Below are 27,487 nucleotides of genomic sequence, written 5' to 3' on the forward strand. Positions count from 1 at the left end.
AAGTAGTCGATATGAGAATCTAAGAAATGCAACTTAAGATTCATTAGGCAATCTAGTTTTCTATAGTTCTCCATCATTTCCGCTACCCTTTCTCTGTAATCTTGACTTTTGTGGTTTCCTAGAAAATTTTCCCCGGCTAATGGGATTACGCAAGTCTGCACGTTCCGGATTATACATTGTGATCCAAATTGCTTTTACAAGGTGGTTTTTAAGGTTAAAAAAAATGAGCCAATTTAGCTATTCTAACTTTGAATTTGGATTTAGTAGGTCAAAATATATAGAAATAGACTAGTCTGGTTCGCCGGACCAAAATTTAAAAAAATTTTTTTTGAGGTTAGAAAAAATGAGCCAATGTAGCAATTCTGACAATAAATTTGGATTCAGCGGGTCAAAATACATAAAGATAGACTATTCTGGTCCGCCGGACCAACATTATAAAAAAAAATTTTTTTTGAGGTTAGAAAATGCGAGCTAACTTTGAAATTCTGACCTTGAATTCGAATTCAGCGGGTCGAAATACATACGGATTGACTAGTCTAATGCGTCGGACCAACCACTTTCTTTTTGTGTGCCTGTGTTACTATTAATATACGATTATCAATAATAACTGCCGTTAGGATCTCTCTTGAGTGAGGCCCGATTGCGCATAAGCGATTAGACACAGTAGTATTTCCCGATTGGACACGGACTCGATTGAACACAGTTCCGATTGCACACCGTCCCGATCAAACACGGTTCCGATTGGACACGGACTCGATTGGACACAGATCCGATGATACACGGACCCGGTTGCGCACTAACTCATTTGCACACGGACCTGATTGCGCACCGACCTGATTGCGCACCGATCCGATTGCGCACCACCCGTTTGCACACGGACCCGATTGCACACGGACCTGATTGCGCACCGACCCGTTTACACACGGACCCAATTGCACACCGTCCTGATCGGACACAGTTCCGATTGGACACGGTGTTGTGAGTGAGACAGAATTACTCCAACTATATATTATTATATTAGAATATTAAAATAACTAAGATTAATAAAAGAGTGTCTTGAACACTCAGAGGAAGTGTCATCTCATATTATCGCGCGGGGTATCAAGTGACACCTCGCGCATGGCTGACCGGCCATCACACCGGTCAATGCACGGTCGAGACTCGGAATTTCACCGATCTCAGCTTAGCAACGATCACGCCACATTTCCGGTGGAAATGCTAAAATTGCAATTTGGCGGTCTGTTGCTAAGTATCGAGGGCCTATTGCCCCTCCAAGTGACACTTTCCGTGAACTATATAAACGACTGCCGATTGATGGGCAACGGAACCAGTTAATAGTCATTCACGCTAATACGCGTGTCACGTGTGTGCTTACTACTTTGGGTCACATAGACCTCAGTACGTAAAGACTTAATTATATCTTATACTACATAGTGACGAAGCGTCAAGCGAGCTATCAAGTTCTTGCCGAGTCTTATCGCCACACGCAATTCAACACGACGTGGCATCACCGACGACCGCACGTGTTGAGAGCTAATCTGTACAACACAGAATAAACAACGTTTTTTATATAAAAACGAGAGTGTCATTACTTGCGGACCTGGCCCTCGCAATACTTCCTCCGCGAGTTCCAACTTCTTGGGCAGACACGATCCCGAAATTATCCTTGTTGCACCGAAAGGTACAACAACGGACTCGATTGGACACGGACTCGATTGGACACAGATCCGATTGTACACGGACCCGATTGCACACCGACCCGATCGCACACGGATTCGATTCCGCACCGACCCGTTTGCATACGGACCCGATTGCGCACTGAGATGATTGCACACGATTTGTTTGCACACGGACCCGATTGCATACGGACCCGATTGCGCGTTTTGCCCCCCTTGCCTCACCCACCTTGTCCAAGTCGCTAACCTATGTACTATCTGTAATGCGGAATCGTATCGTGTGCAATTGGGTCCGTGTCCAATCGGGTCTGTGTTTAATCGGGTCTGTGTCCAATCGGGCCTGTGTCCAATCGGGTCTGTGTCCAATCGAGTCTGTGTCCAATCGTTTATGTGCGTAATCGGGATAGTCCCCCCCCTCTCTCTCTTTCTGTCTCCCCTTCTCCCTATAAATAGGATATAGATAGGATAGATAATAACCAGATTTTGGATTTCTTAGTCGAAAACGACTTGTTAAGTGCTTACCAATCAGGTTATCGCAAGTCGTACAGTACTCAGACTGCCTTACTACGTCTGTGTCATGATGTTAGAAGTGCTGTTGACTAGAGATGCATAACTATATTAGTTTTGTTCGATTTCAGTAAAGCCTTTGACACTGTTTTGCACTCTATCTTGTTAACAAAGCTAGCTAGGAAAGGTTTCTCTGAGTCATTACTACGATGGATATACTCATATCTTACGGGCAGGGCAGGTCCCATGCAGTTGTAGATGGACTATTAGTTTTAACATGGCTCCAGACAACATCGGGAGTCCTCCGAGGCTCTGTGCTTGGCCCCTTACTATTTTCTATCTTTATTCTATCTGATATCGGGTCTTTTCAAAAATATACGAAACATCGTATTTGCTGATGACACGCTGATTTATCTAAGCTGTTGCTCATCGGAACTTCACCTGGGACTTGAAATGATTTGACATGACGTGAGTGTTATAGCCAACTATGCGTCTTCAAATGGTTTAAAACTCAATCTTGCTAAGTCTAACATCTTAATTTCAGGTAGTAGTGCCTATATACATATCATCAATCTGAATGTATTATCACCTGTTGTAGTAAACAAAATAACTTTGCTTTATGTTGAAGAAATACGTAATTTGGGAGTGGTGTTTAAATCTAATCTCTCGTGAGCAGGCCACGTGTCGGCTGTCTTTTGCAAGGTCCATCTTACGCTCCACAAATTAAAATATCATTTAAATTCGTTGTCGGCTCAATTTTGAATAAAGCTTGTTACTTCTCTAGTCTTACCACTGATCAATTATTGCTGTGTCGTCTATAATGATCTCACAGATGAACTCGACTCTAAGTTGCAGAGACTTGTAAATTGTACTTTTTGGTTTATTTTTGATTTGTGTAGGGATGAGCATATTACATCTTTTAGACACCGACTGAAATGGTTGAGTGTATCTGGTAGACGGAAATACTTCCTCGGTGTTGTAATGTTCCACGTTGTTCATAACGTTGCTCCTACATACTTAATAGATATTTTCCTGAGACGTGATGACACTTTGCGATGCTCGTCTAGGGCAGGAATAACTGAAATGTTTCATATTCCCTCTCATAGAACGACTACCTATCGGAACTCGTTTCATCTCTCAGCTATCTACTTATGGCATTTCCTACCGGACGAGATAACTTATGCAACTTTCTTGTCCGTGTTCAAATCTAAGTTGTTTAGATATATTGCGTTAGATGAAGACTTATCATTGAATACTAGCTTACATTAACATTTTTCGCACTAATATTCGATATGTTAGAAACGCTGGCAGTTGATGATTTGCACTCTCTTTTTTCTTTTCTTTTCTCCCTTCCTTTTTTCTTTTTTCTTTTCTCATCTTAGGCACTGGCATAGAGTTTCGAACATCATTGAGAATAATAAACAACAGTATTACCTATTATATATTTAAGTGTATATATGATCATTATTATTGCATTAGTAAAATTTAAGCGTTATTGTTATTTTAATCAATAGTTCTATCTAATTCTAATATATTACACCAGTATTATTTTGTTATAAGATGTTCACCTACTGATTGATTTACTTAATGTTACACTGTTGGAAGCATTCTTGTTACTTTAGTTAATATTACTCACAGTATTATTATTTTAAATTGTACGATTGTATCAAACTATTATTTTGTTTGCCCCATAGCGCGCTAGGGCATTATTATAATAAATCTAATCTAATCTAATCTCTCTCTCTCTTCCCCTTTCTATCTCTCTCTCCCCTTCTCCTTCTCCCTTTCTCTATTTCTCTTTCCCTCTCTCTCTTCCCCTTTCTCTCTCTCTGCTCCCTTCCCTCTCTCGAAGTTCTACTATTGACAACTATTTCACAAGTACCTCACAATTATCAACAAAACACAATTCGTGAAACTGTCTCCGCAGAGAAAAACCTCTCCGAGGTTTCTCACTGATCTCCGATTGTCTCACGCGCATCATCACTTAGAGCGAATCACTATCATGCTTCTTCTTATTTATCACAACTTTGACCTCTCTTAAAATATAACAAATTATTCTTATGAAAGATACATCAGTTATGAGACATAATGGTATAATAATGCACTACTTCACGAAACTGTCATAACATAATCAACATAACTTCACACTGCACGTCACTTCGCGCGAGCCTCTGTCGACCCACATACTTATTATACACGATGCGAACGCCGTAGTGAAAATGCAAGAAGCATGCGGATGTGACCGCTGCGCGGCTCATGCCACTATATTTTGTCGGTGTGATGGGTTCCTAAATAACCTGATACGCATTTACTAGACGCAGGATGCATCACATGCAGTATGGCATATAAGCGCCTTTTATATCAAAAGTGTGAAAACATTTTCTGAAGTTAATGACGTTATTTACATGAAAATTTTGACATTTTGACTTTGCGTCGTGATACCTTCTCTCATAGGGTATGTAGAGGAAAAATAAAAACAGTTTTCTGATACAAATCGACCCTAAGCTTTTGATTAAGTCTAGCTAGAACTCGATCAGTATACCCGTTTCTGAAATCCGATAATCTCGGGTGCTCGCAAGTCGTGTACTTGCGTAAAGAACATAGTCAAGCTCGCGCGTTTACTTTGCGCGAGCTACTGCCGTGTCTCTTGATTACGAGAGATATTTTTATCTACCGTTCGTATTTTTCTCGCGAATTGAGTACCAATCATCTCTCGTATCAAGTATGTATTAATATTGTTGCAGTTATTATTCACGAAATTCATATTTTAGCCGGCATGTGAACAAAAAAGAGTTTATAGAAGCATTTAAAGAATGGTAATAATTTATTTTATATCTGTCAGCGAACTTGTATTACCGATGCCGTCCAAAGAAAATTGGTTGCACAATAAATCGGGTTGACGTCGCCCTGCACGTTTTCTTTTATCGCAAAATGTTTGATACGATAGCATGCCGTTGAACTATATGCTGAGTATGTATTTTCCGCTGATCTCTGTATTTTTTATTTAACTCAGTAAATAGATTGTTGATGTTATTCGTTAATATCAGTGTGATTGATTTATAATCTCTTTCATCTAAGTTCTTATTGTTCCATTGAATCAACCCCTCTATCAATTTCGTAGCTGAGTAATCAGAATCATTGAAATTCGTGCCAGATTGAAGTAAATTTCTGAATTTTAGAGTAATTTCTTTATATCTCTAGAGAAAGAGTAGTACGCTCTCTTGTGTCTGGCGCTCAAATAACGTGCTTTCTGCGTAATATTGTTTTTGATTTGTGTTGATACTTGTTAATACTTGTTAATTAACACGAAAACATAAACGAGCGACGAAGTTGCCCGTGCTCATGATTACGATTGAGTAGATATTGTGAAAATCTCACCTCAGTGAGTCTAGCCCCTTATCACTAACAAAAATTTTGGATATACGGGATAATTATATGCAGATTTGTTGCTCAAGTCCCGAATTTTGTGTTTCTATCCCTTCGCAGGAAATTAAAAACAAAAATAGAATGCTAAGTTTACACGTGACACTAGCACCCCTACTCCTAAAAAACATTGTATCCATTTTTAAAAAAAGCTGTATTATTCATTTTGTTATCGCTTTTCCGCGATGTTTAATTAATGATTGATTACGCAAAATGTAAATAAAAATTTGGTTTACTAATCACTTTATGCATAACTTTCTAGAAACAATTTGCATATTCATGTCTTACTAAAAGTTTTTAGGGTCGCTAATTATGAATTTGTAGTCAAAATTTTAAAACTTAAAATGATTGATGTAATATGGCAAATTAACGTGTACAATTTTCTTGGATTTGAATGGAATTCATATTCTGAATTTTTGGGATTGCTGATTAAAAATTAGTTGTTTTCATAGGTATTTATCAGTGGACTTAGGATTTTTGCATCACTTGCACCTAATATTCTTACTTTGTTACAAACATTCGTTACAATTAATTGATAAATATACTTCTTGAAAACGCAAAGGGCGTTCACTTTTATTTCAAGAACATAAAATAAAGTCGATACTCATTGGCGTCAGAAAAATACAGATAGAAATACCTATGTGTTTGATAAGTTACATGAACGTTTATGATTCGATGAAGCCAATTGAAGGTCTGCCATCTTAGAAGAAACATTGGCATTATGTGATGTGGCATGTGTAAGTCTTGTGTACATAAGTGAAGGTGCTTTTATACAGTGTCACGAGATTAACGCAACAATACATAAGACCAATGATTCCTAAAAAATGGCGGACCTTCACCGATAGTTGCGTCGTTAATCATTCATATTAGAGTACTTTAAATAAAAGTATAGCTAATGTTAGTCACGTTTGGATTTTGAGTCACCATTTGTAATAGGGCACTATTAGAAAGAGAAGGAAGGGAAACAGAAGGAAAGAGAGAGTTACGAGTGTTTAAAAGTATAATAAGAGGTATAATTTGCATGTTGTCACACATATAGGTTTACACAAATGGATTCACACATAAGTTCCTTACAAATGACGGCGCATTGGCCATACTCTTACTTGAGGTATTCTATCCATATATTCAGATCAGTGATCTATATATCGCAGAGCGACCGTTCGCCGATACAAATGCGTTTGCAGAAAGGATTAGATGGGTGTGTTGCGCCCTGGTTGTCGTATGAACAACTTTTCCTAGAAGGTGGATGGCTGGACACGTAGACGATGGCCGCAAAAAGTCATTATTACAAATTAAATTGTTTATTACAAATTAAATTTTTTTCTACTTTAAAATTTTTTTCCAAAATATACAATTTTTAACAATAAAAATGTGTGTACAATATTATTTACTTTGATACTTTAAAATTGTGTTATATTTTTTAGTAAAAAATAATATAATTTTAATGTGACATTGTAACATTAATTTTATATTAATATAAACGTTTTATTACAGGAATTTTCACAGTTGACAAAAGAACTGGCAGCAGCACGAGAGAGCATCCTAGAAAGAGAAGAGGAAATCTCCGAATTGAAAGCGGAACGAAACAATACACGCGTATGTAACTATTATTAAATATATAAATTTAATTATAAAATTAACCCTAGAACGGTACTTATTTTTTTACTTCAAGTGGCACATTGGGGTGCAAACGTGCTATTTCTTTGGAAGTGTTTTGCATTGAATAGATCGACTAAAATTAATATTATATTATATGAATTTCTTTTTTTATAACGAAGACAATTTAATTTACAACAATAAATATTAATTAACATTTGAATACATTAAAATGTAATTTATGTTTCCAGTTGATCTCATCGTCTACTAACTTAGGTGATAAATTCTAATTTACGCTGGAGTACAAAATTACCGCGGTGTACCGTTCTAGAATTAAATATATTAATTTTTCTAATGTTCTAAGAAATCTTTAGATAGATTTTTTATTCCTTAATAATTTCTTTCTCAATAAATAAATATTTGATATTTGAAACACGCGTAAGAATAATAAGTAAATATTGTATATTTTTATTTCGAAAATTCAACTTTAAGGGGATGCTGGAGTTGTCTGTTTTACCAACAAAAAGATAGTAATTTTTGTTTAACAATATCTTTTTATTTTTTTTATAGATTTGGAAATTCTTCTCCAGAATAAAAGATTATTCTGGCATTGCTATCAGTCTGTGGAGTGGAATTTCCTCCAAAAACGAGAAAAAATTGTTAATTTGCTGTCACATCATAACAATGTTTGCTTAATATAAAAGATCTACAGTTTGTACCTACGAAATTCGTATTCACAGACTAGTAGACAACGAGAACAAACAATGTCGAGTTTCGAAAATTAGATTTTAGTGCCTAATTGAGACGAAATTGTGAAACGAAAATTTAGGTTATATACGCGTAAAAAGTAGAGCAATAAAAAAAAATATTTTTTGTCCTCGATATAAAGTCCAATTTACAGATGGATATTAATATGTGTACTTTAATTCTGGAAAAGAATTTTCAAATTTATAAAAGAGATATATGCGAAATCTCATTAATGATGTTCATGAATGACTCTACATTATCGACCTCGATCAAGTTTAAGAGGCAGTCCATCATTGCCTTAATATAACGTAATGTAATGTAATAATACTTAATTTTTAACTTGAATATAATACTCAACTTGAGATTTAACTGATTGTGAGTACTACTCTTAAGTTTAGAGTAAAATCCATATTATCTTTTAAATTGAAAATAAGAATAAGCTAAATTCACAGGGTTGTAATTTAGTGAATAAATTACAACCTACTACAGTCTTTAAAATAAAATATTAGTTTAAGATATTTATAAATAATACTTAATAAATAATACAATATTTTAACCATTTTTGTTAACAAATTGTTTGATTGTGACTATTTTTGATCATTACTTCTTAATATTATTAAGGGGAGTAGTGCTTTTCACTACTATAACTGTTTCATCCGTGTCGACCAAGGTTGGATCGACCCACAGAATCCACCTTAACGTGACCGATAGCGAAGTTGGAAGGAGAAATCGGAAAAGCGATAGACGGGCAAAGAGATCGGAGAAGCTGCCGGGCAAGAATGTTGATAGAGCTCTTAGAAAATTCACAGACATTTAACCGCACTTGTTTATTGCACATGCGTCCACAGATAAAACCGACAGTTAGTCAGGAGATATAACACTAATTAAGTGCAAAGGCACTTGAGCGCGCAAGCGTAGCACTTGCGCGAGGCTCGATTATTTTGAAAGGCAAACGAAACGCGTTTCCAAATTGACTGGTTGGCTGAGATTGGTAACGTTCCGCGAGATCATGCCCGTGTTTTGACCTTGCCGCACCCTCAACCCGTAAGCCCCCCGTCTCCAAAGGGAGGGTCTCGTTAGCGCATGGTGCGATAGCGCACATTCCGATAGCACACGTCCCGATATTGCACAGTAAAAAAGGCATATTAGCCTAATAGCGCACAAAGTAAAAAGCGCGCGCGCGCGCGCGCGCGTGTGTGTGTGTGTGTGTGTGTGTGTGTGTGTGTGTGTGGCCACCGCGAAGAAGTGTCCATGCTTTGTACTGTAACCACATGGGTTTGCGACTTTCTACGCTTAGCGAACTCCATCCACTCCTTTGCCCCCTCTTCTGTTTACATTCGATTACATTTAGTTAACACTATATGCCTATAAAATTTCATTGACAATTTTGCATGAATTTATTTCTGTCTGATTGACACTGTATTCCTTTGTTACTGTGTTCGTTTTATTGAGCCTGCTGTGTCCATTTTGATCTGTGCGCATCTGGAACTTATTCACACTATTGGGATGTGCGCTATCGGTATGTGCGCTATAGAAATGTGCGTTATCGGGTTGTGCGCTATCGGGATGTGCGCTTTTGGGATGTGCGCTATCGGGAATTTACTAAATCTTTATGTGTGCTATCGAGATATGCGCTATCACACCGAGCGCTAATGGCACCCTGTCGTCTCCAAGCTGCTCGATCCACCTAGGTGCGGGAGTGGGAGGAGTACGGACATGGCGATATTATTCTCAAAATATTTACTTAGGATTTACTTAGGATAGGGACTTAGGAAAATCGCATGGTTTCCCTTACGAATCCGAACAATAACTTTTATTATATATCTTATTTATCAGTATTTTTTATATTTTTTATTATATATTTTGCTTTAGCTTATTTTAATCTTTCTATTTTTTTATAATCGTATTTTTATAAATAATTATTCTAAACAATTGTAATAAACGTTTAAAAATTAAAATACCTTAATTTTTACTTTATTATTTAATCTTTAAAAATATATAAAATATTGTATATTTTTTTACTTTGAAGAACAGATTTAATTATAATGTCAATATTCTATATTTTATTGCATTTATCTAAAAAATATGGACACAATAATTTTTAAAATGTTTGCGGATGTTTATAATCAACATTCCAACGTTAATATTTAATTATGAAAGTTAACACTTAAGTTACTTTTAACCATTAGATGGCCGGAAAACCGATATCGGTTTCAACTGAAAATTATTTTCTCATAAATGTAAGGCACAATCATTTTAGTATATATGAACATACATTTAAACACGCAGACACACTCTACACACAAATACATACATACATACAAATATACGCACATATTATATGCACGTTCAGAAACTATAGAAGAGTTTATACATATCGATTATGCTCCAAACTGGATTGATATTTTCTACAGTTTATTATAATTTGATTTTTATGCAACAGGCGTAAATATTTTATTTTACTTGCAAGATATTTGTAACCTCAAGTATTTATATAGGAATGCAATTGAGCTAGCGCACTTTTTTGCAGCTTTGCGCTTGCGATCTTATGCATGCCTTTTATATAATTTTGACTAAAAAAAACCCAACAAAAACAAAAAAAAAGCTACATTAATTCTTTACGTCCACATCATTAGCTTTAGGTTATGCTAAAAGAAAGTTGTGATATTTGAATTTTTTACATTTTTTGAGACTATAATGAAGTTAGGAATGAAAATGTTTGTAATTTCACGTTTCCGTTGTATTCAGCGACCCCGAAAACCTTTATATAAGTCTTATTTGCAAAATTAAAAATTTTTTAATTTTTCTTTACAAGCTTTTTCTTGCAAATTTTTCTTAGCAAGCTGAAAAGCTGATATATTGGCTCAACCTATGATCGGAACTTTGTATATAATAAACCCATGATATAAAACACAAGTTCAGGTTATTTTCAAAGGAAGTTTTAAGATCTTAAATCCCGGCCCTCTAAAGGTTAAGAGGACTTATTGGTTGCAAATAAAAATATTTTTTTAAGAATTTAAAAAAAAAAAACAAGGAGGAATTTTTTTGAAATTTTTTAGCTATATTTTTATATTATTTAATTACAAGAAAAAAAGGACCACGCACTCACCTTATGAACTTTTGGAGACTCATCGAATTGACTGATACTGTGATATGTTACCGTTTATAACCTTCTGCATGAAAGTCCCTACGCGCCCAAGGTCCAAAAGTGGCTTATTTGCCTAGTAAAGTGGGTGTGAGTAAAAGGGGGTAATAAATCAGTAATAAATATTAGTAGTAAATACACAGGTTAGTTGAAACAGAGAGTATATCGAATTGTCTAGTTAAAAAATAACAATCTACATTGAGAAGAACATTGCTATCGATTATAAGATGAATTATTGGAAACTTATATTCTATACTTATGCTGATAGGGGTCTCATAGACTTTGGGTCTACTTCTCAGGATAAGTTCTACTTCTCAGGATTGGAACGATTATTTAGAATTATTAAATATGCATTTTGTTTCCATCCTTCGCGTAAAGATCCGTTCTATAAATCATGTGCCTAATATTTTTGGAGGTGGGGAGGTTCAAGAAAAGTCACGGTTGATTACGAAGGAGCGTCCCAGATACGCACAGTAATAAACAGACACAGCAGGCTGAGTGAAACGGACACGTAACAAACGAACACATACCAAACGGACACAGTAATAAACGGACAGAGTAACAAACGGACACAGTGCGAAACGGACACAGTAACAAACGGACACAGTAATAAACGGACACAGTAACAAACGGACATAGTAATAAACAGACACAGTAATAAACGGACACAATAACAAACGGACACAGACCAAATGCGCACACTGCACATGCGCACGGACCAAATGCAATCCATGTACATTGCAAGCAGAGTAAAGTCCACATAAGTTAGCGACTTGGCCGGGGTGGATGGGAGAGGGGGAGCCGAAGGCCTTCCGTGTGTGTGCGTGCGTGTGTGCGTGCGTGCGTGCGTGCGTATGTGTGCGTGCAAAGCATTCACTGCATCACATGGGTTTGCGACTTTCCGTGTGTGCATTTGGTCCGTGCGCATGTGCAGTGTGCGCATTTGGTTTGTGTCCGTTTATTACAGTGTCCGTTTGTTACAGTGTCCGTTTGTTACTGTGTCCGTTTGTTACTGTATCCGTTTATTACAATGTCCGTTTGGTCTGTGTCCGTTTGTTACTGTGTCCGTTTCACTCAGCCTGCTGTGTCCGTTTATTACTGTGCGCATCTGGGACTCACTTGATTACAAGGGGGGGGGGAGCAAAAATGGACAAAAATAGAGCATGCCTCTAAGTTATTTAGTTATTTATTTGTTGTTAATTTGTATATATAGTCGTCCTACTGATTTATTACCCGCTTTTCACCCCCTCCTGGGTGAAGCCACTGTCGGATCTTAGACCTATGGGAACTTTCATTTAGGAGGTGGTTCGCGAAATACTCGCTTGAGCTCGCGGTTATGCCCTGTGGATGTTTACGAGGGTGAGAAAGAGCGTCGTGGAGTCAGATATTAATACAATTTATTTTACTCATAAATTACAGAGCGAAACGCGGAGATGTCTGTCGCGATCGTCATGCGATATCACAGAATGCCATTTTAATCACACTAGAATACACTTTGAGTCCTGTATGCTAACTTACTGTCCGATGAGCACTTGCGTGAGTCAATTATATTAATCTATCACCGTAATGTGATGATGCCCGTGAGCCGTGTTGAGCACGTGGCGCCGGCGCGCGCTGCGCGTGCTGAGCGATGAGAAGGCCCTTGTTGATGCACCAGAGTTATCTGCTACGTTTCCTCCTTCGGCGAACGTCGCTGAGATGAGCTGAACGAAATGAGCACTAGAATCCTCGATGAGTTCTCACAATTACTAGTTTCACTCGATTTACTATCCTCTCTGAGCTGCGTATACACACTAGGCCGGGGCCATGATCACTAGAAAGTAGTAACTGAAAGTGACCGCCAGCGCTACCGAGCGCTGTCAGCGCTTCGCGATTCATGCGCTCGGTGATCGATGGATGCTGCCACCTGACGCGGCGAAAACTAGTGACAACTTCACTAATTCTCGAACAGAGGTTATGAAATGTAACATATCACAGTATCAGCTAATTCGACAAATCTTTAAAAGTTTACAAGGATGGGTGATCCTTTTTAAATTGATTTATGCAATTTACTATATAAATATATTATAATATACAACAATATTTTACTTCTCCGACCAATCACGTTTTAAACATATCAATGAAATAGAAGGTCCTATACAGTCTATAGCTAGATCTTAGTGCTAATTATAATTTTTATAATAAATTAATTTAATCTCAGTTTATATAAATTGCGCACCGACAAATTTGTCAACTTTTGCTTTAGCTCGGTGGTCGAATTAGCTAGAACATCCGCACGAAATGATAAGAAATCCGGGTTCGAACCTCGAGGCATATGGTAGCATATATGAGCTGAGATTATTAAATTAATATATTATAAAAGTCATAATTAGCACCAAGATCTAGCTGTAGACCATATAGGGCCTTCTATTTTATTGATATGTTTAAAACGTTATCGGTTAGAGAAATAAAATATTTGGTGATCGATTCAATTTACCTATGACGAACTTAAAAAATACAACATTTGAGTTTATAAAAAACATAGAAAAAAATATTGACAAATGTAGCGAAGAATTTCAAAGGGTGGTCAGAAATGAAACAGTTCCAATTATCAATAATTTAAAGAATATGTCAAATAACTGCAACAGCGACGACAAAGTTATATTGAGATGTTTGAAACGTACCAAGAATTTATTAAAGTACAACCAAACGTATTATTTACAAGAGCAGACAAAGGTAATACCACGGTGGCATTGAATAAACTACAATATATTAACGATATAGAAGAAATGCTTGGTGATCACTTACATTATTTGCAAAAAAGATCCCACCAGAAAGATAATACAGGCACACAAAAAAAAAGTGGTTGGTCCGGGGGACTAGACTAGTCAATCCTTATGTATTTCGACCCGCTGAATCCGAATCTAAGGTCAGAATTGCAAAGTTAGCTCGCATTTTCTAACCTCAAAAAAAATTTTTTTTTTAATATTGGTCCGGTGGGCCAGACTAGTCAATCCTTATGTATTTTGACCCGCTGAATCCAAATCCAAGGTCAGAATTGCAAAGTTAGCTCGCATTTCCTAACCTAAAAAAAAAATTTTTTAATGTTGGTCCGGCAAACGAGACTAGTTTATTCTTATGTATTTTGACCCACTGAATCCAAATCCAAGGTCAGAATTGCTGAATTGGCTCATTTTTTCCTAACCTCAAAAAAAAATTATTTTTAATGTTGGTCCGGCGGACCAGACTAGTCTATCCTTATGTATTATGACCCGCTGAATCCCAATCCAAGGTCAGAATTGCTAAATTGGCTTATTTTTTTCTAAAAAAATTTCTCAAAAAAAATTTTTTTTAGGTTAGGAAATGCGAGCTAACTTTGCAATTCTGACCTTGGATTTGGATTCAGCAGGTCAAAATACATAAGGATTGACTAGTTTGGCCCACCAGACCAATATTTAAAAAAAAATTTTTTTTGAGGTTAGAAAATGCGAGGTAACTTTGCAATTCTGACCTTAGATTCGGATTTAGCGGATCGAAATACATAAGGATTGACTACTCTAGTCCGTCGGACCAACCACTTTTTTTTGTGTGCCTGTGTAATTAAAAAAGAATTTTTTTGTGGTTAGAAAATGCGAGCTAACTTTGCAATTTTGATCTTAGATTTGGATTCAGCGGGTCAAAATACATAAGGATTGACTAGTCTGGTCCGCCGGACCAACCACTTTTTTTTGTGTGCCTGTGTAATTAATGATTTTCGTACACTACTAGCCAGATGGAAACAAAAAGGATATATAGAAGAAAAAACATACAGAAGTTTCATGGTATTATCCCTAGAGTCTATAGATTGTCAAAAATCCACAAACCTAATAATCCATTCAGCAACGAACAATCCGCTATATAAAATAGCAAAACATTTACATAAAATTATATATAAAAGTATAGAAACTTCTAATAGATAAAAAATAGCTATGAACTAGTAGAAAAATTAAATGGTAGCCAAATAAATACGAATTTTACATTAGCCTCTTTTTTGTCATTTTTTACGAACATCCCCATAGCCAAAGAGGTTAAAAAAAGTATCGAAAAAAGATGGGAGTTGATCACACTCAACATTGATATTCCACTTGAAGAATTTTTAATAGCAACTAATTTTGTACTAAATTCTACTTACTTTAAATTTAATGTTATATATTAATTTTTGGCACTCCAATGGGTTTTCCGTTATCACCGACCATCGTAGATATTGTAATGAGAGATTTTGAAAATGAAATTATAAGCTCACTACCATATTGTTTATCTTTTTATTTTAGATACGTGGATGATATTCTACTTGTGGGCTTTGAGAATGAATTATTCAAACTTTTCAACATTTTTAATAAAAAACATGAAAGTCTAAAATTCATATTAGAAATTGGAATCAACAATACGATTAATTTTCTAAATGTTACACTAATGATAGAGAACAATCATATTTTATTTGATTTGTATAAAAAACCGACTTTATTAGATAGGTATCTTAGTTTCTATTCACACCACCTTTCAGTCCACAAAAAAGGAGTTATTATGGGATTGGTAGACAGCGCATTGTTTCTATTGCATCCAAAATTCCAGCAAAAAAATATAATAAAAGTAATAGAAATTTTATTAGATAATGGATACCTCTTAAAATATATGTTTAATACTATTAACAACAGAATAAAAACTCACAAACACAGAAATAAAAATAAAGATAACGCAAAGAATGATATAGAATAAACTACTTTTTTTACTATACCATAATTGGAAAAATTCTTGACATTGGAATCTGTTAAAGATTGCAATTTATCTTATAAGTTAAACAATAAACTCAATATATTTATTAAAACAGGCAAAGATAAATTGAAGGCGATGGAACAGTGTGATGTGGTATATAAAATCATCATGTAATGATTGTGACGCATCTTACGTAGGACAAACGAAAAGGAAATTAACAACTAGAGTTAAAGAACATAAATGTGACATCAGTAGGACATGCAAATCTCCTATTTCACATCATAAAATAGAACTGCATCATGATTTCAATTGAACTTTTAAATATATAATTTATGCTGAAATTTGAGTGTAAACATTCAGTTATTAAGTGTATACACTAAAATGTTTGATTATAAATACTCAATTTTCATTGTAAACACTTAAAGTTGGAGTGTATATACTGCAACATCAAGTAGTAAGTAGTAAAATTTCAAAATAAAGTGTTAACATTCAAATTTTAGTGTAAACACTCAATATTTGGATATTTTTTTTGTAAAGATAATAATAAAAAAATTGCAAATAACAAATTAATGTTAAATAATTAATTGATATAATTATCGTTAACATAATACTATTTGTTATCGTTATTTTCCAGCTTTTACTGGAACATCTAGAATGTTTAGTATCGCGCCATGAACGATCGCTCAGGATGACAGTTGTGAAACGTCAAGCTGCCGCGCAATCTGGTGTATCGTCTGAGGTAGAAGTGCTCAAAGCTTTGAAAAGCCTTTTTGAGCACCACAAGGCTTTGGACGAAAAGGTATATCTTATATTATTTTATGAAATTAGCATTGCAATTTTTTTATAAATCAAGATCATTGATTACGAAGATTTCTTTTACGAAAGAAAATATACACACATGTTAAAAGAACTGAAGTCAATTTTAATTTGAATTGACTTCAATCTTGGCACATACGCACATACGCAAAAAAGAAAATATTTGTATGATTGTTAATAAATAGAAACAATTTGTTTCTTGATTTTAAATTATATCATAATTATAATGTTTTATTTGATTTATTGTTATACTTTAGTATCCTATGATCTATACAAAAACAACAAAACACACTTATGTAAAAGATCATTATCAATCTGTTACGTTTAAATAATATTTATAATAAATAATGACAAAGCAATACATACATAACGCACAATAGTGTTGCCATTATCTACCTATTTTGAGAAAAAATAGTTGTGAAGTTATCTTTACTTTACTTATATATTGTACGGAAAGAATCTGTGTGAATCTAGCATCCGACTTTTTAAGAATTAATTTTTCTTTGTGGAAAACGTTAGCATTTCGTTTGTAGTTGTGTGTAGTAACAATAATTTTGTTTCTAGTTTAAAAGAATAAAAAACATTAAAATTAAGAAAAAATGACTTGCACCCGACATTGAGATATTTTAAATCAAGATTTTCAAGATTTAAAATTGTTTGTAGTTGTTTGTAGTGATTTTGCTTTCGTTTGTAGTTGAACCGCTTACCCAGGATAAATATTTAAACAATTTATAGATACCGAATTTTTTAATTTTAAAGATATTTTAAATCCGCTTGCGGAATTCGATTCAGAATCGTTTGTAGTTTGTAGTGATTTCGTTTTTGTTTGTGGTTGAATCGTTTGCCTGGTATAAATATTTAAACAATTTATAGATATTGAATTTAACTATTGTTTAATGTATTTTTAAAATATTAATACTTAAATATATTATGTAATGCTTATAAAACTTTGTGAAACTATGTACTCATAATATACTTAAAATAAAATAATATACTTAAAAATATTTTGAAATTTTCAGAAATAAAAAGTAATAATTTTAATTTATTGAATATAAAATAAGAAAACACTTTTAATATCTGAATATAAAATCTGAAAAAAAAACACCTTTTCGAATAAAAACTTTAATAAATAACATTTAAAGTATTATGAATGTTAATAGACTACATAAGTTTATAAAAAATAATGTTTGAATTTTAATTTAATTTTGCATGATATAGCATGTGTGTTTTTTTAAATATAGTTTACGTTTGTTATAAGACATGGTTTTTTATCTGTTAAAAGACCGTCATATTTGTGCTACCTACTTGTTATTTTTTTATGTTTATAATGTAGTAGTCTATAATTTCGCCCGGAATGTATACTATGGCCGCGACAAGTTTATATTTTGTTTCGCAAAAATATAATTTATTGGCTAATTCAGCCAACGTAAATTTTTTGATAAATTTGGATATCCAAGTCGTGATGCCAGCAATTCATTGTCAAGACATTCGATATCTATAAATATATGCACTCTACCAATGTACATTAAATTAATATTGGAGCCTCTGCAACGATTGCAGATAGGGTTTTTTGTTTTGTAGCATTGTACTACTTCTTGCAATCCTCTCATGTTTTGCTTGTATAGCGGTATTCACATTTAATACCGGATTTATATTTTTGTTTTGAAATTTACAATCATTACAATTAGATGTACAGTCTAATGATGGGACATCATGCATTAATTTTGATATTAATGAAGACATTTATGGATCTAGAACAGTACCCTTTGAGGAAGCAATACGTTACATTATTGCAGCACTTTCACAGTATATTTTTGGTATAATTCCTGTCATGCTTATATTTTTAACTAATGCAAAAATTGTATTACACGATTGTTCTACATATTTATTATACTGTGACCATTTGCTATAGTTGCCAGTAATACATTGTACAATCGCATCGAAGAAACAGCTGTTTTTGATCATTATGTGTTTATTTTTAACTTTGATTGGAGGCAGAGCGTTACCATTTATTAATAAGGTTGCAATGTTATTGCATTTGGGTTGTTTATGTAAATTTTCTACCTTTTGGCATGCGGTTAAATATTTGCTTTGTTTTTTTATTTTATTTAAACCTTTCCTTGTTTGTTTCCTTTAAAAAGTTTGCATGTTTTGACATATTGTGGAGTTTTTTAATTTTTTATTTTTAAATTATAATTTTTATTATTATTATTAGAATTGACAATATTATTCTGTTCGCTGAGAATGCAAGGATCGTTGGAAGCATTACAATCAGGAAAATTTTTTTCAGGAATTACTAAGTTATTATTATCGGGCTTACTATTACGTTGTATTGGACTATTAGATGCATTTAAAAGTTTCATTGTTCATTAAATTAATTTTTCAATGTTAAAGATAACTCAAAACCACTTCATACAATAAGAACAATAAGAACTGAAATAATGAAAGAGTGAAAAAGAGAAAGAATCTCTTTTTCTTTCTCTCTTGTTTTTTATGTTATGTTTGTATTGCATGTTGCCTGGTATTGTGTAAGGACCTTTACGTACACATTGCGCTCCGTCTATCCGTGAACCATCGTGCATTCGTTTGCAATCGGCGTGAGCCGTTACGCACTCGGCCACGTTCGGCCGGTTCAGCATGCCAAGTCGACCGAATCATGATGTAATAAGAAAGGTGTACCATTGCGCATATAGCGATGGCGGCACAATGAACGGAGCCAATGAAATTTGGGTCCAAATGCACCGCAACAAATAATCTTCTTTCGAACATTTGGACCCAATTCTTATTGGTCGACTACTGCGCATACATGATGTTGGTTCACCTTTCTTATTACATCATGGACCGAATATAATCGAGTGACCTACTCACCATCCCTCACACTGCCACGGAAGAAGTGGGGGATGAAAGTATAAGTAGAAAGCGCGGACTGAAAGTCTTACACATTTATTCTGTGTACTCTAAGCGATTCTCGTGATAACAACGATGCCTCGTAAACAAGTGTATCTGAAAAGTGTATCTGAAATTTACGAAGCTATAAAAGAGCTAAACTTTTTTGAAGGAAGTAACTTCCGTCCTTATGATGATCTCGTTTGACAAACGGACTTATTAGGAGGGACGATGACGAGATGTGATAATATGTATACTTGTATATCATCCAAAATAGAAATGGCATTTACGAATTTATTTGGAAAGAATGTTCCAGATTTTAATAATTCAAACAATGAATCGGATCAAAGTATCTATTCAAATTGGTGATGAATGATTTGAATCACATTTTACCACCATTGCGTACAGAAATTTACATGTCAAAACATGACTGGGATAAAATTGATCCGTGTATCGTCTTTTATAAAAATCGAAGTACTAAAGACCGAGATATTATTTATGAATATATTTATATGGGGACAATTAAAAATTCCATGTGCTTTCCAGTTTAAAAATGCCAAAATTAGTCATATTGTCGGTGATATTTTTTGAAAATTATAGGAAAATGTTCAAAATGCAATACTGAGATTAATATTTATAGTACAAACAAACCGACTGTAAGTAAACATTTGCACATCTCTACATACTACACTCGAGGTGTCATTCATATAAACAAACGACAATTAAGAGAGAATAACAAAAGAAATGTTGTTAAAGAAGTACTTGTAAAATCAACGTACACGTGGCGTAAAGATAAGGCCAATGAATTAATGGAGTTCGGTGATGTGGAACCTGCAAATTTGTATTCAGAAGATATTCTACGTAAAGTAAAACAATTACATTGAGACAAAGAATTGGGAGTATCAAAAGAAAAAAACCTAATCTTATCTTTAACATAAATTAAGTATGGATTAGAATTTTCAGGTTGCGTTCAACAAATAGGCCTTGACAAGTTTCACATTATGTAATGGAGCCCTATATACTGGATAACAAATATTTTTATTTAAAAAATTAATGAAAAACGATGATGTAGGTAGTATCAGTATTGACGCGACCGGATTGTTAGTAAAATCTTTTTTAAACCGGATGGTTTTAAAACTCCGATATTTTTATATCAAGCAGTAACATTTTTAAATGGAAAAATATAATCTATTTTCCAAATAATTTCTGAAAAACATGTAAATATGCTAGCATATTGGATGAGGGAGTGGCTGCGTTCAAGTGTGCTGTATCCTAAGGAAGTAGTGATGGATTTTTTACTGGCACTTCTTAACGCTGCTTCTCTTGCTTTTAATAATACCGATTTATATACTTATATTGATGATTGCGTGTATAAGCTCTTACACTCTGGAAAATTAAAAACTATGCGCTTAATACGCGTTGGTATTACGCATTTGATAAAACTAGTATGTTGATGGCCATGTTTTACGTATATATCAGCCATCGTTAAAGATTTTTTGTACAATGCGTTGGTGCCTTGTTCACGTGTACGACTATTAATAACTTTGCTAGTCTTTGCACAGATATACGAGGGTAGTCCCAGAAGTACCCGATCTTATGTATAGATGCCGATTGTTAAAAAAAATTTCTGTGGTAGAAAGTACCAACCTTATAAAGCTTAAGTATGAAGTTTGACGCTACGTTATTTAGTATTTGTTTGGCAGCCAATAGTAAACACTCTTAGTGAATTTGGAAACATGGAAAAAATTTGTCATCGTTATGTGATACAATACTTTTATTTGAAATGTCTTAGTCCAACCAATATCAAAGCTGAGCTAGATTCTGAGGGAGTCTGCTCCTTCGTTTACAACAGTAAAATATTGGATGGCAGAGTTTAAACGAGGCCGTACGAGCTGCTAAGACGAACATCGCAGTGATCGATCAAATGAGGTGACCACGTCAGAAATGGTGAAGAAAATTCATAAAATGGTATTGGATGACCGTCGATTGAAAGTGCGTGAGCTAGCAGACACCGTAAGCATTTCAAAAAGGGCTATACATCGCATATTGACTGAAAATTTGGAGATGAGGAAGCTGTGCACAAGATGGGTGCCACGTTTGCTCACATCGCGGTGATCAAAATCAATGAGTTTAAGTTCGAATTGTTTCTTCACGCACTCTATTCGCCAGATTTAGTCCCCTTGGATTATTTTCTTTTTTCAAACTTGAAAAAATGGCTGGGTGATAAAAGATTTGCCAACAATGAAGAGGTGGAATCTGCGATTGATGGCTATTTTGAGGAGTTCGACAGTTAGTACTGTAAACAAGTTATCCAAGCTATTGAACATCACTAGGAAAAGTGTATCGAGCTAAAACGAGACTATGTTGAGAAATAAATATATTTTTTCTCAAATTTTTTGTGTTTTCTTTGTTAGGTCGGGTACTTCTGAGACTACCCTCATATTAACTGTGTTCTTTTCTAATTTAGAAGATATAGAATACAATAATAACTATTGCTTCAATGCGCAACAAAGACTTTTAAAAATCAGACAAAGGTACATACAGCGAGACGGAATCTGATTTACTTATTACGTTTACAGATTTTGGAAATGTAAATATAACACATAATAAAATTGATATATTTTTACAATACAAAATATTGAAAATATTGAAAAAGAAGCTAAGAAAGAAGTTAGTGGAATGCGACCTAATCCGTATTACTGTCTTGATTTTGGAAAACGTCTACTTAAATTGTGCAGATACTTTTTGTTATGGACCGCTACTTTATCAACATCAGATAAAAATTTAGTTACTACTTCCGCTTGTAGCGAAGAATATTTCCAAGAAATAAAAAATTTCATATATAACAATAATAAATCAAATCGAATTGACAAATTTATTATTTTACATTTAAGATCATTAGCTGGAACAATAAAACTTTTAAATATATCTAATAGTCCAATGCAACATGATAGTAAATCCGATAGTAATAATCTAGTAATTCCTGAAAAAAAATTTTTTGATCGCGATGCTTTCAACGATCCTTGCATTCTTAACATAATAATATTGCCAATTTGAAAGATATTGAAGATTATAATTTAGAAATAAAAAAATAAAAATCAAATAAATTATGATATATCAAAACACGCAAACTTTTTAACTGAAATAAAGAAATGGAAAGGTTTAAATAAGATAAAAAAGCGAAGCAAATATTTAACCACGTGTCCAGAAATAGAAAATTTCTGGACACGTGGCATAAACGGCCTAAATGCATTAACATTGGAACTTTATTAATAAATGGTAATGCTTTGTCTCCAGTCAAAATTGGAAATAAACAAATTATAAAAAAAAAACTAATCTTTTGATGCGACTGTACAATGCATTATTGGCGGCTATAACGAATGGTACACAGTATAATATGTAGAACAATCGTGTAATTCAATTTTTTTATTGGTTAAAAGTATAAGCATGACAGGAGTTACATCAAAAATATGTGAAAGAGTTGCAATAATGCAACATATTGTTTCCTCAAAGAGTATTGTGCTATGAATGTTTTTTATTAATATCAAAATTAAGGCATGTCCCATCATTAGAATGTACATCCGATTGTAATGATTGTGGATTTCAAAATAAAAATATAAATCCGGTGTTAAATGTGAATACCATACCGCTATACAAGCAGAGCATGAAAGGATTGCAAGAAGCAGTAGAATGCTACAAAATAAAAAATTATATTTGCAATCGTTGTGTTACGTCCAGCCTTATTAAATTTAACTTTGTTTAAGTAATGGAGAGAATTTGGAAAAAACGAATGCAGGTAAGGCATGGAAGGACGTAACGGTTTTAAAATGTTCCGTAGGTACACAATAGACTGAGGATAGGTGCCTCGGTCAAACGCACCTTTATGATTTGAAAATGCGGGTCAACGTGCCGATACACTCGTTATAGCCCGTTTTCAGGTCGTGCGCCCATCGGTCCAAATTTCGAATCAGCGAATTTAATTACTTTAACTCGAGACTAGACCAGATGCTTACTTTGGTCGGGAATGGAATACAGATCGTTTATGAATTTAAATAAATAATGAAAACCTTATTTGAAACTTAACAAATATATTTATTTTGAATAATATTAGTCATAGGAATACAGTAAAATTTTAGCAAAAATATCTGTTTCTATACAATTAAGCGCTGAAGTTCTGTTTTTGATATTGAAATTACGCGGTTTGATGTATATACATATGTTATTAATTTAGGGTAGACTCAATAATAATAATTTGATGGAAAGCAACATAATTCGAGCGTGATCAAAAGATTTGATTGTTATGTTATTCTAATTCTTCTAGCGTGGCGGTGGAAGGGGGAAAGAAATTATTAAAAAATTAGTGGGGACGGCAAAGGGGTTGTGGTAGTAAAGGGTAAAAACGAGGATTGGATCTGTGGGAGCGAGTGTGGGTAAGATATCAGGTAAAGCTTCCAGATCTATCGCTTCTGGGCTAATGATGAAATCGCGGTAACTTTGGAGTAGGCAGTCAGTCTTCATGGGGAATTGTGCAATTAAATCAATGAAAGATTCTTTCCTTCTCCGACGATTCCGTCTTTTGTTGGACCGATTGATTTTGCGGATGGATTGATTATTCACTACAATTTAATTTGGAGTTAAAACAATAGGGAACTCGAAGTGGAAAGTTAAATTATTCAGACTTACTACTTGCTATTTTTTCTTGAAAGTTGGAGTTTGCGGCAAGCCGGTTGGGTCGTCTGGGTTGGATTTGAGTAAAATTCAGTAGTCAGGTGTTGGGTGAAGCAGTCGGGCTCGGCGTTGGGTGAAACACTTGAGACTCACTTCACCAATAGTCAGCACTAAGGCACTTTACGAAATTGATATTATCCCCCTAAAAATTGGGGACTTGATGCAGAAATCTGAATACACGGTTAGTCTCGGGCACTAAGGCGGAAAAGATTGGACACCCCCCAAAAATGGCGTAAACTGGTTCTAACTTGTAAACTCGAATACAGTCGATACCGATGTGACGGAACTTATCCTGACTTGCACAAAAAGGTTAATGCTGTTGTTGTTGCGATCGCAGTTTTATATCAGATTTCCCGAAAGGGAGGATCGTGATGTAGTGGGACGAGCGATTTTCTCGCTCCAGGATTGGTAACCTCTTCCAACGCTACTAAATTCTAAACTTGTCTATTGGAACTTAGTGAAGTTATTACTTTATTTGGATAACCAACTATTGGTTCATTCTTTCTTGTTTCCGCCCAAGTTATTTTAGGTTTGAATATAGGAGAAGAGAGTTCAAATCTTAGAATTTCTTATCTAAGGATGAAGAAAAAAAAGGGAATTTTATATTTCCTATGCGTTTATTTGTAGAGGATCGCGCTTCCGTTATTATTTGGGCACGAAACAATATTTTTAAAATTTCCTGATGTCCTTTGTTTGATTGAGTTTAATCTTATTTTCGGTATTTTCTTTTTTTTTTCTTCTTTGGCTTTAAATCTGAATTATTTGAAAACATCTTAGACTATTTGAAGGGGTCTTGGGCATTCCTCGAGCACGGAGAAATCGTGATTTATATTGCAGTTAATAAAATGGTGTTTGTTTTTTATTCGTACTCAGTATTATCTCAGACCTTAAGAGAAATTCTATCTGACGGCTTTCCTTTGAAAATACCTTAAGAAATAAAATTTGGAGCCCCCTAGTTTGCTAGTTGCATTTTTCAATTTATGAGTTTCCCCCTTTAAGATAGGGTGCCAATCCGTCGCTATATCCCATGAACGTAACCATGACAATAGAGCGATTTCCAAATAATTTTATAGTTATTGATGACCGTCAGGATAAGATTCCTTTTATTTAGTTATCTTTTCTAAGGATCGGCGGATAGCTAAAAATCGTGAAGTCTGCCGAACGTAACAGTTGCAAAGGTTCCGATATTAATTTAATGTACATTGGTGGAGAACATATATTTATAGACATTGAATGTCTTGATAATGAATTACTGGCATCACGACTTGAATATCCAAATTTATCAAAACAACTTACAATGGCTGAATTATCTACCGAATTATATTTTTGTGAAACAAAATATAAACTTGTAGCGGACGTAGTATACATACATCCCAGGCAAAATTTTAGGCCACTACATCACCTATTAATCTTATCATTCTGATTCTGGCACTGTAGTGATTCTCAATAAAATTCAAGTTATAAGTGCAACCGAGTGCCCTGTTATTATCAAAGACACAACACACACACACACACACACACACACACACACACACACACACACACACACACACACACACACACACACTTGCACACGCACACACACAGACACTCATACACCTTTTCCTTATTTTTTGGACTTACGTTTTCTTTTGCTTTTCTTTTAAAGATTAAAATCCAAACCCAACAGAACAAAATCAACAAAAAACATCTGAAATGACTAACACCCACTAAAAAATAAACTTCTGAATAAAATCTAAATACCATTTTTCCCATACTTGTTTTCATCCACTCTTCCTTTTTTATTCTTTTATACCATTAACTAAAATTTGATTCCTTGATTTTTTCACATCTTTCCTCTCTTTACCTTTCTTTATTCTCTTCTATTAACCTGCCGAACCATTTTTCCTCATGTCAATTTTTTTTTGTCTTTGGAGAATTTATTTCTTCCCCCCCCCCTCTACCCTGACGCCTCCTCTTTTCCTACCTTTCTCCTTACCTCTTCCCAACATTGTCTAACCAACTTGCTCCCATCTTTTTCCTCTCCAATCTTCTCTCAAAGCTCCATGCTTGAATTGCTGTCCTAATTCTTAGTTTTTTCCTTTATAATTCCTTCCGTACTGAGTATCTTGGCGTTTTCCCGTATACTCCCAAAATCCATTTTAATTATCTTTAGTCTCTCTATTTCCTCTCTTTTCTTCTAACCTCAAATCTTCACTCCGTAGCTTAGAACTATCCATACTAATATGTCAAAGAGCCACATTGGTCTTTCCCAATTGTTCCCAAATTTTTCTTTCCCCATATCTGCTTCATCACCGCCGCTGCTCTTCTTATCCTATCCTTTATCCAAAACATAAGTAGTCATAATTACTATTAAAGTAACAAATAACACTTTACGTTCACTTTTTTGCACTAAATGATATTTTTCATTAAATTTTATGAAAAAACAGTTAAGAACATTTTTATGCAAAATTTGATTTTATTTAATACAGCAATCTTGTGACGTTCCATACGAACCGGGTGAAAAACCTGAGTGAAGAATTTTCATACATGCCCTTCAGCTCCTAGCTGAACTTGCCCTAGGGCAAATATGGCACACTGACTTTATCAAGCGATGGACTAATGCTTGGAACCTCAAAGTTTTTTTTCTGCGTCCGGTTCTCTTACCCTCTCCGTTAAACGTAAAAACGGCGCGCATTTCGAAATTTGCTCGGGTTACGTTAACCCAGATTATACCCTGAGAGTTAATGCTGATAGGTATAACTGATAGGTTAAAATTACTGTATCGCATATTTTAATTTAAAAGATGTTATAGAAGATATAAAGATATATGTATATATTAACAAGTACAACTATCTCTCACATCTTCATTAAGGGGGCCGTCTACATTAGGAGGCCAAAATTAAGCACTTATTTATGATTTTTTTCTAATGAAACTAAGCAATGGATCTTTTTGCGATTTTTTTTCACTTATTGTGCATGTCTTTAGGTACTCAAAACAATTTTTATTATAAAATTTTATTTATTTAATTATAAGTTGTAAGCAAAAATGCACAACTGCCTTAAAAAATTCCTTCCACACTGCGTACACGATAACATCCAGTAGAATTGATTGAAAGGAAAAAACCAAAGTTTTTTTGTAAAGTTTATGAATATAGCTTCTAAGTAAACCTAAGAAAGCCATACAAAAAATTTATAAAAATAGCATTTAGAAAAAAAAATTGATTTTTCTGAAAAATTTTTGACTTTTTTT

At 34.3% G+C, this 27,487-nt stretch overlaps 1 protein-coding gene across 27 annotated transcripts in view; it reads left to right on the top strand.

The window, feature by feature from the left end:
* LOC105833660 (liprin-alpha-1) overlaps positions 1–27,487 on the top strand; it is a 420,505-nt gene that overhangs the window by 42,149 nt on the left and 350,869 nt on the right. For 26 of the 27 annotated variants that reach the window (XM_036289154.1, XM_036289155.1, XM_036289153.1 and 23 more), the window contains exons 3-4: positions 7,101–7,202; positions 16,460–16,624. In XM_036289154.1, the coding sequence (XP_036145047.1) occupies positions 7,101–7,202; positions 16,460–16,624 (267 nt within the window). Of the gene's footprint in view, positions 1–7,100; positions 7,203–16,459; positions 16,625–27,487 lie in introns of those variants that run through there. The other variant, XM_036289179.1, reaches the window with a different exon arrangement.

The sequence above is a fragment of the Monomorium pharaonis genome, chromosome 6 (genome assembly GCF_013373865.1).
Source record: "Monomorium pharaonis isolate MP-MQ-018 chromosome 6, ASM1337386v2, whole genome shotgun sequence".
Lineage (NCBI taxonomy): Eukaryota > Metazoa > Arthropoda > Insecta > Hymenoptera > Formicidae > Monomorium > Monomorium pharaonis.